Below are 19,063 nucleotides of genomic sequence, written 5' to 3'. Positions count from 1 at the left end.
AATCAGTCGAATTATAGAGATCTAAAATCGTCTGGTTTTTCAAGTCTAAGCTTATCTGTCTCAAAATCGCATGTGGTTAGGGCATGTACGCCCGACGACGAAATTATTCGTATGATGTCATAATGTACTGTTCGCTCCAGTAGCTAGAAATTGATGGAGGAATAATAGCCTCTATATACAAACAATGGACAGGTCCATCCGTAAGAAAAAGGTATGACTCGATCTTGAGACAGAAGGCCATATTACGGGCTCGGCCAGGAAATGGAGCTGGATCATGAACCTGAATTTCATATTGTTCACGTGGTGATGGAATCTACCTTAAAAGGCGCATTTTCAAAACCGCAGAGCATTTATATCAACAGCTTTACAGCCATTGTCATATTCGAACATGAAATAAACTAGAAAGGCTACATCTGGATACTTTGAATGCGTAAGCTATATGAAATACAGCAATAGTCCCAGTCTAGCGGTCAACGATTGTAGGACAACATAGGTTTAGTGCAATATTTGTTGCGATCATATACCCAAATGTGTTGTCGGAAGCGTTACGCTACATTCGATAATTACGCGTAACGCGTGATTATTACATTTGCCACCATCTCTATTTGTGGAAATGAATTTTCGGCACTTGTTCATATCAAATCGAAGGAGCGGATTTTCAAGACACGACCGCGTATTTGAAGAAATGAAGTTGCAGAATTTGCTTTGAAATAATAGAAGTCAACCCAATTTCTACGTGAATAGCATGATATTATTTTCAAGAATAGTCATTTTGTTGCTGTTTATCACTAAGCCTACGGTTATCATTTGCAAAACCGCTTTTCAATATCCAGTACGTGGGTGTATAGCTGCTCATTCCGAATTGTCCGAGTCGGCAGAAGAATTGTGATTGGCTGTGGAGAACATTCCGACGCATCTCGCGATTTCCAATTCGAGTTCCTGTGGCGAAACGCGACAATTTCGGCAAAGTGAGCGAAGCTTCATCGAAAAGAGCACACATCAAGTCAAAATACACAGTCCGGATAAGAGGCTCTGATTCGTGACAAATGATTGTGAATAAATATAGTTTATATATGATACATTTAGAAAAAAATACTGTCACTAATTAGAAGTTCTATTTGAAATTCGTCACATCATGATATCACCAGACAATTTTGGTTTTACTGGCGAATATGCATGATATCAGTGATATAGGTATCAAAGCGAATTTCTGACATCAGTCGGGCTCTAAATAATCAAATGGGAAAGCTCACAGGCGATTTCTGAATCAGAATTTTAGAGGAATTCGCATATGTTTCATAGTCTACTGCAAAGCGCCGAACTCACCATGGCTAATGCGCTTCTGTTGTAACGCATTTTATGCTTGTCGATACACCTCGACAAAATGGCGTGGAATTTCTCCAAGTCCATCAGATTGAAAGACTGCGTGAGCTGAAAAGGAAGCAAAAAGTTTAAACTAAAATTCTTGCTCTCTCGATGTCGCGCCAGCTCGCACGGACCGGTGGCAAAGACCACAGATCAATTCGTGACTTGAATGCGCAAAATACTCTCGAATTTTACATATTATTAACCAACCCGAGAATCTAATTACTGGGAAAGCGAAGTTTGGGTTAGATTAGGGCTGCCATACGTCCGGAATTTCCCGGACATGTCCGAAATTTCACTGTTTAAACTGCGTCCGGGAGGAATTTCTAAAATATGCCGAATGTCCGGAATTTTGAAGGCTTGAAGTAAATCGACACAAACAAATAACAATATTATTTTTCGCCAGATTTATGCTACATGAGATTTTTCTTCGCGATGTTAACCTGCCGAAGGCAGCATAGCGAGAAAAACTAATAGCTACGCCCGTAAGGGCGTAGTACAGAGTTTCCGCAATGGATCCACCAAAGTTCTTGTTCAGATTTTAAGACATGATGTATATATATAAATTGGTAGGAATTCAGTAAACAAGACATTCTGGTGTTTTGGCCAAAGGATCTTCATCCGTAAGCTGTCATAGGCGGGCTTGACCCTACCGACAAGAATTCAAAGCTTGGGTGTTTTGGATACACAGATCCTGCCGTTATGCTTGGGCAAGTAGTCTCTCTTATCGCTGCACAATCTAGAAGCCGCATAATTGGTAGGGCTATAGCAGCCGACCCGAGCGCTGGAATTGAACCAAACTGGTCTCAATCGAAAGCTGGTATCGCACTGATTTCGGCAATGCAAATTAAAATCTTGATACGGCAATGGAACCACCTCTCAAAGCACTCAAAGTTTGAAAATCGGCAGTGTTACGAACAATCGCTCGCCCAATTAGGCTGCTTTTAGATTGCCCAATAGTAAAAGACACTGCTTACCCAAGCGTAACCACAGGGAGTTGTGTATCCATCCGAATGTTAGTAATCTATAGTAACCTGTGTATCGTGGCAACAGAATATATATTTGAAGATCTTTAGTCGCATTACAGAAGTCATTTGGCATCTGGCAAAAATCGATTAACCACCAAAACTATGGGAACGGAATCGCTTACCGACACCACTTTCTCGAGTAAAGCCAAAAACTTGGCTCTGTCCACGATAAACGGAGGGGGCGGCGGCGGTTGTTCCACTTTGTCGGGCACGGACCGGCTATTTTTACGGCACCGTGAGGACATGCGCCGTGGCGGACTCTGCACTGCTTCTGAAACGAATATGTTGTCACAACATGATATCACACGGCGCACGAAGGCAAATCGCTCACATACTTTGATTATACTCGTTGGTAACGACTAAAGCTAGGCAAAATCGAGCACCCTCCAATGTCGTCATAGCAGCATAATGTATAAATGATGTGGTGAGTTTAAACACGTACGTTTCATGCGAGCACAAAGATTAAAATGCTGATTCTAAATCACGAAAACGATAATTTCCTATATTTCCTCTATACCTATTCCTCATCACCGATTCCTCACCCCTCTCCAGCTTCTGAACCTCCTCGGCCGTCAGGGGCGCAGGCTCCGGGGCCTTGGCCACCTCTAGACGCTCTTGCACGTGACCTGGATAAAAAGATAGCCGGCGTGAATCATCAACACAAAATACACATAACTAAAATACAATAAATGATAATGAAAATAGAGCAAAAATAGCCGTAGCATTTAGTTGTCAAACGTGGTTCAACCCAGTGATTCTCAAATCTCATCAGCCAGTCATTAAAAACTTACCAGTCTTCATAACCTTACCTCCAAATCTAAAACTTATAATCACCCCAACCCAAACGCAAACCTTACTGCAGCCCTAACTCTTAACATAACTCTAACTCAACTATATTAGATATTAAACTGTTCCTGTTATTAACCTTTTTTTCAAATTTCAAAGGCTAACATTGAAATCGTATGGTTTTCTAAGCAATCGTCGCACATCAAATTTGGTTTAATTCCAAAGAAATGCCAACATATCTTGATGCCAGGAAATTATAAAGACCGAGTGTAAAGATATGTAAATAACCAGTATTCTGAGCAACAAGCTTTCGACATAGCATCATAGCTAATTGATAGAATTTACTGAAGTAAATATAAATATTTTTGTAAAATCCAACGTTTACTATTCTACAAAGTTCACTTTGACGGGTTGGAATTGAGCCCAAATTGTTTTAGTGTTTTTAGGCAACCTATTTGGCGTTCTCCATCAAATTCAAATTATTAATATCGTAAACTTAATATAAAATCCAAAACTCTCTCTTCACTTCGACATGTTTAAAGTAAGCGGACCACGATATCCGTTCCATACTCACTGTTGTCTGTCTTTCTTGCCGGTGGGGTTACGGCGTGAAGTAAAAAGATGGGGGCGAAATAGACCCGTCTTTGTTCGGCAGTGGTGTGAAACCTGGACTCGTACACCTCTTGGAAATCGGTGTGGAAGAGTTTGGAAAAGTAGCGGGGTAGCTGGCGGTAGTCGCAACTTGATGACGCTGTAACACAATTCCATTTGGAAATGAGACTTGGTGTTGACACTACTGGCGAATTGTACACATTGAGTTTCTATTTGTGATAGGTGTTCCACACACTTCCTATGGTGATTCCACGCATAATACGAATGCAAACTTATGCCAAAGTCGTGTTCTACTATAGATTACCAACCTATGGATGGATGCGCAACTAAGCCTTCGCACTTGAATAAAATCTTGAAATAAAAACAGAATTATTGGCAGTCCTGTAACTGCCAAACCAAGCGGTCAAATTCATTAATACTAGCCTCAGTCCAAAGTATCTGTCACACTGATTCCGAATATAGAAATTCAAATCAGGTCAGGGCAATGGAGCCCTACCGAAATAGCCGTCAAAACCTCAAAATAGGCATTGTTCCGAATAGTCGCATGACGCAATTGGCCATTATCATGGTCATTGTTTAGCTGCGCTACGATTTTTCAAGACAATGAACTTTGAAGGGTGCTGCAGGGTGGTTCCATTGCCCTGACCCGACTTTAATACAACTTCGAAATCAGTGCGACAGTAGCTTTTGATCAAGACCAGTTTTACCAAGGGGACTTGCAACTGAACAGAGCTATCCCTCAAAGGGCAACCCCCATCAGCATGAAATTTTCACAGATGCTAGGTGTCGCTATGCTACGAACAAAATGTCGCAACTTGTAGTTCTAAGCTTCTAACCCACTGTATTTGGATTTGGCAGGAGAAATAGTATTCCGACGCGCGAAACACCGTACCCCAAAATTGTGATGCCACCTTTCCGATCTAATGCCGGTTTTAGGAAGTCATAGAACAGGCTTGCGTGTTGCTAAAATTCAAAGGATTATGTGCAACTCGCTTGGGAGAAATTTAGTTTTGCAATTTCAAAATTCATTAGTAATTCAAGTTTGCTGTGGCGCTCTCTACTCAGACCATGTTATACCTAGGCCAAACAAAGAATGAGTGAAACATAGATCTGGATGTTGGCTTTTCAAAAAAAACCACAAGCGTCATACCGAAAATTTACAATGGAGAAAACCGCTATAGAACGTTTTAGCATTGGAAAGAAAATACTAACCGTATGCCGAGTGAAATTGAAATTCAGCAATTTTTACTCGTTTTTTGGTGAGATAAGGCCATGCCGAGAAAACAGAGGCACCATGTTAATATTTGCAACCCCCCCAAAAAATTTGAAAATTCTGATGCTTTTTTAAATTTAACGGTTGCTAGTCCCCTCAAATTATAATGATCGGGTCAACAGCTGGAGGATAGTCTATTATGCTGCTTTTAGCCGGCTCAGCGGTAGACCTCTCTGGGTATTCAAGTGTGACGACTCTAATAGCGCATCTGTAGGCTAGTAATCTATATCTTTGAACAGGCTACACCGTAAATAATATCCGATTTTACAATCACCACCTACCCAGGAAGAGAATGGGCAGATCTGAAGGAATATCTCGCAGTAGAGAGAACACGGTCGACTTGACGCTTGGCGACGCGACCTCGCACCATTTGTCCGCGTTCGACAAGTAGATGACGCTCGGCGTGACCCGTTTAGCCTCTCGGAACACCTAAAATATAAAAAGATTATCAAGATTTTTGCACGAGACAATATCGGTCAGGGCTACGCTGCAGTGAGATATCAACCGATACTCTTGTCGCTCTTATAAAGGCAAAGGTGGTCAAGTCACTGCTGCTACTGGTGGCTTAATCCCAAATTGCATGATGTGTCTTTATGACTAAAGCAAAATCTCTATCATGACACTACAAATACGTGCCTCTTTCAGAAATATATTCAGTATCGTGATACTTGTGCTATTTTATGATGTTCCCATGATAATTTCACCACAATATACGATGAAACTAATCAGAGTATCAAGACTTGATATGAGACAGAGTGTCAAAACAATAATTACAGGCAGTCAGTCAACTAACTGGGATTGGTACCTTGCACACAAGTCTGCCAATTTTACCTGTGATTTTATATTCGTAATTACAGTAATACCAACACTGATACAGTACCTGCGCGCAGGCTTCTTCAGTCGTCCTAACGTCGGTGCCGTACATGGATGCCGAATCGAGACAGTGAATCGGGATGCTTTCCATGTCGTGAAGTAACGCGGGCACGACGTGCGACAGGAATCCCGCGTCGGACTCCCCGCACACAAGCATTCGAGGTCGGTCCACAGTGATCAAACTGTCAATATAAAGAAATTACACAAACGGAAGGCCAGCAAAATCACAGGCAATAATTTCTTTTACTATGATGGTCCGATAGCAAGCTCGAGCTCAATGTACTATTCTTCTTAGATTATACACGAACTCCGTTTGTTAACACAATTTAGGCTAAAGCCTTAAACTTGAAAAGAAATACACTTACGTCTGCTCTTCCGACGTGATGGCACGGACAACGTTGCTGTAATTCGACGATTCGCCGGTGCAATGCCCCAAAAGTGCCACCGAACTGACATCTTCATCTGCACAAAAAAGCGACCAATTTACGCCACGTCAAATGGAACGGCGTTACACCATCACTTACCTGTTTCGTTTGAATAGATCGACACAGGAGGGAACCAAGTGAGCTGGTCGTCTGCTCCAGAGTTGTTGGACGACGTCGTAGTAGACTGAAGAACTTTTGATTTTGCTGTACACAGAAAAGGAGTGTATAGTAATGACAGCAAGAAGGTCATTAAACAAAAGGAAGGTTCAAGTATATCTGAGTTAGCATTCAAATAAATGCACTGGGTTGGAGTTAGATTCGGGCTGGGTGCAGTGTTGTAGTAAGTTAGGTATAGTTTGAAGCTGGGGCTTGATTGGGTAAGCTTAGCGTTGGGTTTGGACTAGCTTAGGTTAGTTTAGGCGAGGCTTTAGATTGGGTAAAGGTTGGGTTGGATTAGGGCTCGGTTTAGATTATGTTAGATTTGTTTCGGGTTGAGTGTAGATAAAATTGGGGATGGGTTAGGCGAGGAGTTAGATTTGGTTAAGGTTGCGTTAGATCGGGGAAGGAGTTAGACTAGGTTACATTTGCCTAGGGTTGGGTCTAGACTAGGTTGACGAGCGGCTAGTGCTGTTGTTGACTAGCATAGGCTTAGTAGTTGAACTCAGTTGAACACACAGCCATAGGCGCCGAACCTGGGCATGCAAGGCATGCCAGGCATGCCTAGACATTTTTTAGGTATGCGGCATGCCTAGAATTCGGTTTGGCATGAATCGGTATAAACCCCGATTGTGTTATTTAGAACGAATCGCAATGTATTTCCGTTTACGACATTACCTGCTACCGCTTATGTGAGCGAGGTGACCCGTTGCGCGTGGCCGATTAGCTACAAGCGCGTTGCCAATTAACGAGATTTGTATGTGCACAATGTAACGCGACGCGATATCCCGCTGAGATGATCGCGAAATTGTGTCATTGATTGCCGTGCGCTCGGCAATCATCGCTTGGGACGCTTGCCTGCTTTATCGCGTCTCCCACAAGCCTAGTTTCACTCGCTTGAGCATGATGAACAATCACATCAGCAGTAGGCCCGGTGCCATCGCTGCCTGCACTATCGCATCTGCATTGGCGCACACGATATTATCGCTTGTCTACACAATCGCATCCGCAACAGGCCTGGTACGAAAGATATCATCGCTGGCCAGTGGCCAACTATCGCGTCTCTCGAGCCTAGCATGCGTTAGCTCCAATCTTTCGATGGCTTGGTGACAATGCCGTTACGTGTTTGTTGGTTAGCGATTGTAATTAAAGAGCGACATCGCTGACCTGAATGACATCGAATGTCCGCAGACATGTGCGATTGTGAGTGCGCCGTGCATGCGCAAGTGAATTCCGCTAATACCTAAACATAACCATCAGAAGATGTGTGTCAACTGTCAAGGCTTGAGTTGTAAAAGACGAGAAAGGTTTGAACAACCTGAAATCGGTGCCATTATAGAACAGATTCCATAACAACTCGGACATTTTGCCTTGCGCAAATCGTCGCCGAGGTTACGTAATACGCGTTGATAAGCGGCGTATTTAATTGTTCGCTAGCGATCAGGGACTCGCTAATTGACAGCACTTCCGGACTCGTCGACAAGCTTATCATACGCGCAAGTTTGTTAACACGAAGATATTGCATAATTGGCATTTATGCAGGCACTTAACCCTCATGAATTGATGCTATATTATCCCTAATTATCAATTCCGTCGGATCATGAAATCATTCCTCTGTGACGTCATCAAACTCGCATGTCTAAGGAAAATTAGCGTTCGGCGCCTATGCACACAGCGCAATGAAAACCTAAGCTACTGCGATACAGAGATTGCCAACTAGAAAATATTCACATCTTCCAAATAAGATTAGAATTACAGCAGCACAGTTTCCTCCATATCAGACTAGAATCACTGAATCCAAGAAAACTTGAAAATTGAATCAGCATCAATTCACACCAAATCAGAGTTCATTGTAGTAAGCAAGAGAATGACAAATGTCCGCGCAGCAAACTTGACTCGTTTGTCTCATTATACAGTTCTGCAGTATTTTCAGGAAAACCAGAAATTCAATTATTATTCGAATGACACCATAGATGTAGTTCATAAATTGGATTGAGTTGGAGCAGGGAAACATTTCACAAATTAGATTAAAGTTAGAATTTTGCGACAATTAGCTCAATTAGTCGTAGTCTGCTACGGCAAAATAAGGGTTGGATATTATTTGTCAATGCTATCGACCAATCGAAGTAAGACAACACAAACCTTTGAGCTGCGGCAACAATCCGGCGAGTTGTTGCACGATATTTTTCAAGTAGCACAGCAGCAAAGGCTTCATTTTAGCGGACAGCGCGCGTCCCGGGCTGCCGGCGGACCGCTGCGAACTAGGTAGGATTGTCTGGAAAAACATCAACATACCGATAACACTCGTACAACCGTCAAAACTGAATTATCTGGAATACTAATGGAAATTTTGCCACAAAATAGGGGTGCCGGGATGCAGAAGGAAAAGATGGCTAAAAAGTACTTTTCAGACAGATCCATGGTATCGGAATGTTTGAAACTGTAATATCGTAAAGTCACTATCGTGCCTCTCCAATCGTTGTTCAAAATTTTGGATTTGAAGTGATAGTTTTCATGGCGGAAAGTTTGATACATTAATGTACATCTAGAATCACTGACTGTATGTTACTGACTGCCTCTGAATATAAATATCAACACAGCAGAAAACTAACAACAAATAAAATACAGGCATCTACCTGGATAGCAGTTGTGAAGTCGTTGTATTCGATAGAAATAGAATCAACGTCAATTTGAAGCTTGTCCGAGGTTTCGTAGATCTGCGGGTACCTTCTACGCAAAGCCACCAGCGACGCCTCCGCACAAAGAGCCTGAAAACATATTACATGGTTGAAAGACGTGTTCGCGAGTCTGACCACATAAAGCAGACAGCTAACACTCACCCGGAGATCGGCGCCGCAGTAGCCCACTGTTCTACTGGCGAGGTAATCGACAAACGTCGGCTTCAACGGTGGGTCCCATTCGCTCGTGTGAATTTTTAAAATTGAAGCTCTCGCCTGTCACAGTGGTAAGTGGGTGGTAATTAACAAACGGTGACGATGGCAATTTGATCAAGTTATTGCCACGGGATAGCCGGGGGTGGTGACGTATCTGCCACAAATATGTTTTCAAATTTGTTTTCAAAGTCCGGTAGGGCAAGTTTTCCTACAGCTTCCAGCTGCTTCCTAAATACTCAGACGCTATTTAGTATGGTGTTTCAAGCTGTTTAAGGAATCTTATCTCGCAACATTTTGCAACTCTCCTCTATTTTTTACTTATTACTGGAAATCTTTGGCACTACATGTAAATATATCGCTTGATTATTTCACCGCCATTTAAAATTTAGGTCCTTTCTGATTTGACGTACATTCAGGCTAGACCGCCGAAAATGAGATTTTCATTGAGTTGCCAACATTGAGTTTTGCAACAGTGCCTTGCATACGGAGTGTTTTAAGTATCTCATACCCTAATAATTTCAAGGAACTTGAGCACAAAGGCAACTTTTAGCGCAACTTTTCTGAAAAATAAATGCAACTTTCTGCTGATTTGACTGCATTGACCGCAGACATCACCAAGTACAATAACGCTTTTTAAATATATATTTATAAAAAGTGATTTTTTCCTGGCAGGGCCTGGATTGCAGAAGTAGTAAATCACATTTTGTGATATGGGCGATCGGAGAATCTCGTCCGGTAAAATAAGGCTCTATTGATATTGTTGATGCAAAGGTGGCTGAACACTGAACAGGTTACATCTGATATTTTGCCCGCGATCAAATCCAAAAATCGACTTGAATTTAAGGTAGACAATTATCAGAGGATACTGCACAAGCACTTCTACACTTCAATATATTGTTCCCACTAAAGGCAATGCCTAGAAACACATGTTATACATTTAGAAAAAATCACAGAATTCGACAAACAGGAAGCATCGAATACCTCTTTATCAGGCAAGGAAAATTGGAATTCCCTGTCAAAACGTCCGGGGCGTCTCAGGGCAGGATCCATGGAGTCAATACGATTCGTAGCACCTGTGTCAGAAGAAAATTGTCGTGACGTGCAAGCAAAACCGCAACTCAGAATCTCACCTATAACTGTAATTTCGCCGCGGTTGTCCAGGCCGTCCATGAGCGCCAGCAGGGTCGAAACGATGGACGAATGGATCTGGTCCTGCCTGCTGGACCGCGCCGGCGCCAGCCCGTCGATTTCATCGAAAAAGATGATCGCTGGACGCATCTGATAAGCCTGCGACACGAAAGGCAATCAGCCAATTGTCAAGAAGACTTTCACACAATATACGACCGAGACATTGGATCGATTGTATGGTAGGTAGCCTACTTGAATATGAGTGGAGTATCGATTGTTATGATTCAACTAGTTAGAGATGATTTAATTGAGCAAAGAGAATATATACCGATCTAAAGCAATATTACTATTTTACAGTGTCAATAATTCATATTAGAACTAAAAAACCTCAGTTAGCCGTTTATCGAAAGCATTTTGCACACAGCTATGAATAATGAAGGAATGTTCAAAATCAACTATTTTAAATTTTACTAGCTGCCTGTTAACATGGATAGGCTATCTAAAAAAAACACGTTACACTACAAAATTGGCTCGTTTCCAATCAGCGGACGCGAAGTTACTGAGGTCCAAATTTAAGATATCAAATCATAGTATTCACGGGAGGTAGATCTATAATAAATAACTAAACAATTTGCCCCCGTAAATACTATTCTTTCCGAATCCAATATAGATTGTACAAGAACACGTGCGACTGTAATCGTGAGAGAGAAGAATCCATTTTTAGAAATTCCTCCATTTTGTTGCGATAAATTCACCGGTCGGTTCGAGATTGTTGTTTGGTCGGCACAATTGACTTTGTCAAAAACTGCATGATCACTGCACTCGTAACCATTCCAGTCAGTCTATTGAAAGTGTAAGTACATCAGGGGCATACTGATTTTTCTCTTTTTACGTATCAAGCCCGATAAAAGTACAGTTGTTTGTTTTTCGCATCTTACTTTTTTACTTCTACATTTATTCCGACTCATGCTCATTGGGCAGACATATAATCCATTGTGTTGTTATATGAATGATATATATATGATCGAATTCGATGCAGCTCCAGAGATATATCCATTACGTAAGAATTGGTCTGATTCAACATGGGTAAATATATATCAGTTATAAATTAGTAAGCTAGTAAGACAACGACAGTATAATTTGCAATCCTGCTAACATGATGCAGGCGCCAATACTTACCAGCGTCTTTCACGGATTTGCAGACACAGGCTCGCATGTGACCGATGCTTATTCCCGTGATTTTTTTTCCAAATCCAAATTTCGGGGAGGGGGCGTTCGCTCACAACTACATAGCGACATTTCTTACTCCATAGCCTCAAGCATGCGATTCATCGTAGTTTCCTCATTGCGAAATGTGCCAAATTGAACGCCAATTTTTTTTCCTACGAGTCTCCTAAGTGATCGAAAAAATACCCAATGCATCACTGAATTCTAGTTATCTTGTGATCGCCGTTTATGATATTCATGTCTTGATTGCATTTCCTCATCGTGAACAATCTTATGTCTTGGATTTTATTTTTGTGCCATCATTGAACAATGCCCATTTCACTTTACACAATCTTTGACTGTGGTTAAAAAGACCATCAGGTGATGAGCATTTAATTTTTTGTTTAATAAACAACACCAACTAGATGACGTACATACCAGTAAGTAGATCAGTTAAACTGATAAACCAGTTATTCTAATCGTTAATTATATTTTAATAACATGATTCTAATGTCATTGACAGCTATAACACAGGACCATACTGAAATACGAAAAGAGCATAGTGCCACCACCAACAAATGTTCGGCGTGAATAAATATATATATGCCTTTATTCCAGGAATTTGTAAAAACTCGATTTGAGCATGTTGAAGCACTTCATTGCTGCAATCATATTGTGTTAAAACTAGACAATTGTATTTTCCATATATCCTGGCCTATTCAATGAACTCAATACTAAACAGAGCATTGCGTATAGTGTCCCTGCCACAAGAAGGTATAAAGCAGGGGAGTCAAACTCAACTTGGGTATAGCGGGCCGGACCAGTCAAATCATGCAAAAATATTACCCCCACATCCTTACCCTTGTTTCTGACTTTATTACTTTATTACCAAGCCAATATACATAATTGAACAGCTTCTTGGAGGTACAGAACTTCAATATACAATTGAATAGTATGTACATAATTGTATATTACGGGTCAGAGAGGCTGGCAAACAGCAACTTAATTGCGAGCAATAGAATTGGAAGAAAATACAATGGTTGACCGATTGAATACAGTTATAAAACACCAAATCAGTAGTTTGAGCGACGATATAAGTTGACATATATTTTTACTTCCATTGTTTTAGTCGCTATGCGGTGTTAGCCCTAAGTATAGGCGCGGTGAGGAGTAGAAAGACTTAACTGTAGATGCGGACGTTGGAATTTCGATAAATATTATTAAATCACGAATTGGATTCAGGGCATCTTTTGAGTCTTAAGTTATGCGGCAGTGCGACCAAGGATTCTTTGTGAAATTATATATTCTGCACGTAACCTGCATATAATGCATTGGCAGTGGTGTTTTCGATTCTGGTAATCGGGAAATGTATGGATTACATAGTCCAGTGCTTCTCAAACGTTTTGTATTTGCATCCTATATATCGAGCAGTATAAAGCAATGGAATGGAATAATATTTGAAATAGATGTACATCCAAACTCAATGAAAAATAACTTACAGAAGTATCAAATAATGCCACGCCGTGAAAAAAGGGGGGACATTTCATTCTGGGGTACAGGCCAAATCAGGGTGTATAAATAGATTCAGTAACCCCAAAGCCATCGCTAGTATCGATTGATACTCCTTTATCTTAACCGTCCGTGTGGCACGAACAATTGAACATGTCACAAGATATGGCATAAGATTTACATTGTGGAATATCGCGCATGAAGTTTTCACCGTCATCAGCCCCATCAGTTTTACCGCAAAATGTGATCACGTAACTGTGATAGAAACGATTCGATTTGCCGCGCGTTCGTGAATTGCGTAAGCTCTGGCTTTACTTGACACGGACAGAGGCTGTTTGTTTGTTAGTCGTGTGTATAAATGTTACCAGATGAACTGGACCGCGTATCTGAAGTTGTTTTGAAATCGGGATATAATCACATAGCTGTCACCATAGCACCTAACTTAACGGTAAATTGTTACGAACGCTAATTAGTTTTGTCACGCCAATGATGAATCGTTACAGGTGTCGAGGGCAACATTCGATTGCCTATTTTATTAAAAACATTTTTCACGCTCAAAAGTGGCGGCAGGCGCCCTGTTGCATAGTAGACACGAGCATAGGCAATAAGCGACGATTTTGGTTTGTAAGAACAGGATTCGAAACTTTTGGACATATTTAAATGGATTTAAATTTAGAGTTGGCATTTCAATCGATCCAGCTTTTGAATAAATCATAGTCATTGTCGCTATATAAAATTGGATTGACACATGATATTAAGTGAATACATACTCTAGGCTTGCGTTTGATGCTGAATATGAATCTGGATATGAATTGGGAAATACTAAATCCGCTCAATTGTATCCATCCCGATTCAACTTTCCGTGATTATTAGACAAAAAGAGCACGTGATCGCCACGGATTTCGGAAATCGGCGAACGATTTATGCTAAGACTTTTAGTCACAGAATCGCCCTATGCCGCGATTTGGACCTACAACATGCATGCTATAAGATCAGGATATCGGTCTTTAAAATACATCGAAATCCAGCGTAGCTCCGGGATGGGTATTTGGATCATGACAACGTTCTCAGGGATCAGCCAATAGAAAAAACGATGAGTTCATAATTTAAAATTACCAAAACATGTTTAGCATAACGTCTTCTCATAATTCAAATCGATCGTTAGACCGTTATCTAGGGTTACCATATGCCCACTTTTAGGAGGATTTAGGGGAGATATGGTACCGATGGATCACATGGGACCGAAAATACTTAAAAAATTCTCCATGATAATTCCATGATTACACTCCGTGAATTTGTCTACAGATGCATGGTGACAGAATCTTCCCTCACATGCAAAAACATTCGACCTGCGTGAGTTATGGGATCTGTGACGAATCATTGACGTTTTAGTCGGTGTAAAGTAAATTTGGATCGACATTTGCATTTTTCTATATCACATTTCAGAATAACACATCCGCTATAATTTTTGATGTGAAGTACATGGCTTGTATCAGGGTATATAATGGCACATATATTTTGAATCAATACCATCCTCGAGTGGACTATTTTCAAGTCAATCACAATATTTATGGGGTGGGGGACCTATGGGACCATAGCCAAATCAAACAAAATATATGGACCAACTAATCACTTCACAAGAGAAACTCACCTAGATATATATAGGCTGTAAATCATAGATACCTGTGGTATTTGATCGCAATTACGAGGTATTTGAAAGTCAAAATGTCGATTTGCGGGTAATATGTAGGTGGCATTATTTTGTAAGTTTAGGCGTAAATCAAAACATGATTTTATGCCAACATTTGAGTTCATATAATCTATTTTATTCTTGAATGTCGCTATGAAATGTTCTTTATTGGCTTGCTGTAGCTTAGCTTATAGTACACAACAAAACAAGTTAACAAATTTGAGTTTTTCAGCGTATGTCTCATGGGTCCCATGGTTGTGTGCCCTTGGACCCACCGGGTGGGGACCGATGACACGTTCGATCAACAAATTTTAAACGTTTATAAATATTTTTTGAAAAGGCGAATATTCATGTAAATGTCCGCGATAGGTAGAGCTTGTATCGAAGTGTTGAAACAGCAAAAGATCTGCTATTCTCCGCTGAAGATTTGAGGGCCAGAGATCATTTTGCAATTTTTGATCCATCGGTACCACATCTCCCCTATTCTCCTTTTTCAGAATATTGAAATGTCCTCCAAAGACGCCTAAATGTCCTCCCTTATGGAAATTCGTTCTCCTTCACAGCTTTGACAGCTGGGCTAATGGACAGGGTTAACAGAAAATCGACGCAAATGACGCGAAATACGCAATGCTGGCGTTCAAGCGTGTCATTCGGGAGTCGAGTCTGACCGATGACTTGTTTTCTTTCTTCAGTCAACACCACAGAAGTATCGTTAAAAAGTGGGTAATCCGGGAGTCGAGTCATAGTGATGACCTTTTTCTAGTCAACACAACAAGATTTCGAGTAAATATTTTCAAATCAGCTGTTTTCGGTTTCGGTTAACCAACTTTTATGATTTGATAAAAGTGTTCTCCATTTCCGATTCCAGAATATGGTAAGCCTACCGTTAGTGAAACTAGTCACCGAGCTTAAATGGTCCACCAATACCTATAAAGAATGGAAATGATTTTGTGTCGGGTCCTCAAATAAACCGTTGCTAGAAACAAGGTTAAGAGTGTATGCTGATACTTCTGTACCGCACTCTTTGGAAAACATCCCACCGCTATCCCTGGCATAAAAGCTGACAAATCGCGTGGAACGTGGCAATGCATCAGGTAAAGGAACAAGCGCATTTCGTGACATGGATTGAGGTGATTCTGTAGACGCTGAACGATTGTGAACCTGTCTTGCTGTCTCGTAATTCAAAACTGTCTCGTTCGGCGATATATTGGAACCCGCTGATTCACAGTGAACAGCGCGAAATCCTTGTAGCCCGAGGCTGGGTGCTTTCCTGAGCGTGATAGGTGCGATAACTCGCCGCTAATCTGAAAGATAGCATTATAATAGATAGCTCGGTATTTATAACACAAAACATGAAGGAACGTGTATGGAAATAGCCAGCATTAAGCCCATGTACCGGTGACTTGAGTGGGGTTTACATTTGAAAACAGCTTCATCTCCATGATGCAAAACGCTTGCTATTTATTATGAATGTCGTCAATACGTTACAGTGGTCACACCAAGTCATTTACTGTGAATGACTCGTAGTCAAATCAAAAACAGATTCACTTTATTGCAATAGGCAAGTTGCGGTTGTTTGTGAAGGCTTTTTAAAATTGATTCCTAGATAATATAACCGTGACCAAGGTATAGGCACCATTTTGACAACCACACGCTGATTTAAAATCAATAGCGCTAATCATCCCATGAGACTCGGATTTGAGTACTCAAATCGTTGTGGCCAGCCCTGGCAAAAAGCGGATCATTCCATTCGAGATCAAAGTTCAAGCGATAAATACAACAAAAACAATAAAGAAGACTATATAAGAACTAAAAAATATCTTCATCAACCACCGATTGGAAGTAACGCTTTGAAAGTATTTTAATATCTCTCCGTGTGCGGCTTCTACTCAGCTCGCCTACGATACAAAAACATCGTCTCCTTCGAATTCCTGGTCAAGTGTTGTCTACTGATTCAGGTTGCTCATCGATATCCAAGCTTCGAAAGGAGCTGTCTGCTCCTAAATCGTAGGACGAAAATGAGTGGTTAGGGAATAAGCAACATTCGGGTCTGGTTATCTACAGTATTACTGTCGTACTATGTTTATTGCATTGTAGGACTGGTCAGAAACTTGCTCTAATCTGGATTCAACATAACAAATAATAATGCACTTGGATTCTGTGGTGATACTGCATTTATTTTATATCGCGTTAAAACAATTGTATCTTACGTTTCATCAGCGCCGTGTCTGGGGTTAACGCAGTGTGCTTGCTTGTATGAAATACTTGAACATGCTCAAATCAAATATATGCTCATTCCTGGAGTAAAACTGGTTCCAATATGTTTTTTCGAATTATGAGTGCACCGAGTGTTATAGTTGTCCATCACAATATTAATTGATCAATCATGTTTTTACAGTATTATCTGACCGGTTCAACTTTATAACTGATTTAAAGTGTACAACATACATTTGTAATAGAACGAAAAGCGCTCGGAAATTCTGATTTTGCTGAAAATAACTAAACAGCGAATAGACCTCGGCCAGATTCGAATCCATGTCTCAAAAGGCTTAAAAGAATATGGACATCTATTTCACGTTTACAGGGTTGCAGACTATACAAGATTTTAATATCCTTTGTTATTATAGATGACTATAATATATAAAGGGACATAAATTTCAGCATGATCTATCACAGGAATTCGGTATCATGGACATATCATGGACATATTTTTGGAGCTGCATCGAATTGTCTCATATATCATTGAAATCGCAGTACAATCACGTTATACAGGTCTATCTTACTGCTGGCATGTAAAGAATAATGACGTGAGTAACGCTCCTAATCCATGTACTTTCAGTTTCAGTAAGCCGATTTCGTATTAGTTACGAGTGTCGTGATAATGCGGGTTCTCATGGCAAAGTCAAATATACTTAACGGGACAACTTTGTTGATCTGCTATGTAGGCTCATCGCAATAAAATGGAGGAATAGCTAAAAATAAATTCTTCCCGCTCACGATTGCAGTCTTGTAGCATTTCGAATTGGTAGAAGTTATATGAAATGAGCTCACGAATTCAGATCCTTTCGTATTTTCGGTTATCCAACTAATATTTCGACGCCATCTCTTCATACAATACATATTTACAGGGTCGATTATGATGGATCAGACTGCTAGTTTAGGAAATATCACAATTACTCTAGAAAAGATACTTGTGTGATTAGTTTTACGTTTGCGAGATACATTGACTACTCCAGTGGTTCCGAGACTCCGGTACGCGTACCACCAATGGCGGCAGTTTTCTCTAGTGGTCGCGAGTAACTCCCCATTACCTATAAATTTGGTTAGCCGAATCAAATATGAAAGTAAAAATTATATTTAGCATTGCATCTGATTATCGCTGTGCCTACTAAACAATAGGCTGTATAAGTGAGGTAAGGAAGCTTCATGTACCCACTTACTAAGAATAGTCAATGTAGTATTGACTTGAGTCAGAAGAGATCCATATAATCGTAATGGATGAGCGGTGTCTGGATTGGTAAACATCAGGCTAATTTCAAAAGATACACAGTGAATGATCCGCACCAGACTTGCCTTCGCAGGAAACCATTTGTGGTAAACTGATCTCGGCACTATTGGCTTGCGGTCAGTCAGAACAGTAGCCTTTAGCCCTTCAGAGTTAGCAACTTCTGTTCCGATCTATTTATCAAGGTCAACCGCGAACTAGGTAAAAATGTGCGATATATAGGACACATATACAAAACGTTTGAGAAGCACTGAACGATGCCATCCATACATTTCCCAATTAACCGTAATGTATTCTAGTGCAAAAACTTGATGGCATACCTATATTGATAGACTTTGTAAGTATTACTGGAAGGGTAATATAGTACCACACCATTCCTTCCATGATGACTGGAACACGAATCCCTCGTCGCTGTGCGGAAAGCCAACCCCACACCCACACGCCATCTATAGTAATTAGTAACTTGGTAGGCAGCAGTGGGTAGTTTAAGCGATGAGCGACTACGACACTCCCTGCTTTCAGGTGTTCTATACTTACCATACTTCTTATTTGGATCCAAGCTGCAAAATAACGAGTTCCGTACGATATTGGGGGCGCGCATGGATTTGGAGGT

General features: G+C 40.7%; 2 protein-coding genes across 2 annotated transcripts in view; both read right to left on the bottom strand.

The window, feature by feature from the left end:
* LOC145459627 (gamma-tubulin complex component 3 homolog) overlaps positions 1-4,453 on the bottom strand; it is a 106,812-nt gene extending 102,359 nt beyond the window's left edge. Inside the window, exon 1 of the mRNA XM_080338199.1 lies at positions 4,443-4,453. The gene's annotated coding sequence lies outside the window, so the exon portion shown is untranslated. The remainder of the gene's footprint in view (positions 1-4,442) is intronic.
* LOC145459741 (ATPase family AAA domain-containing protein 2-like) lies at positions 1,779-11,508 on the bottom strand. The gene is made up of 14 exons (XM_080338293.1): positions 11,479-11,508; positions 10,543-10,699; positions 10,394-10,485; positions 9,359-9,472; positions 9,155-9,286; positions 8,661-8,793; positions 6,462-6,566; positions 6,303-6,399; positions 5,945-6,119; positions 5,346-5,493; positions 3,754-3,930; positions 2,911-3,019; positions 2,516-2,612; positions 1,779-1,808 (listed from the first exon to the last, which is right to left on the bottom strand). The coding sequence occupies exons 1-14, from the start codon at positions 11,506-11,508 to the stop codon at positions 1,779-1,781; spliced, it is 1,596 nt and encodes a 531-aa protein (XP_080194419.1).
* Between the last annotated feature and the right edge of the window lie 7,555 nt (positions 11,509-19,063).

This window comes from Botryllus schlosseri, unplaced genomic scaffold (assembly GCF_051294905.1).
Source record: "Botryllus schlosseri isolate E-star unplaced genomic scaffold, Bs_hap1 Bs17a, whole genome shotgun sequence".
NCBI lineage: Eukaryota > Metazoa > Chordata > Ascidiacea > Stolidobranchia > Styelidae > Botryllus > Botryllus schlosseri.
The sequence above is the reverse complement of the archived record's forward strand: the minus strand, read 5'-3'. Positions and strand labels throughout refer to the sequence as shown.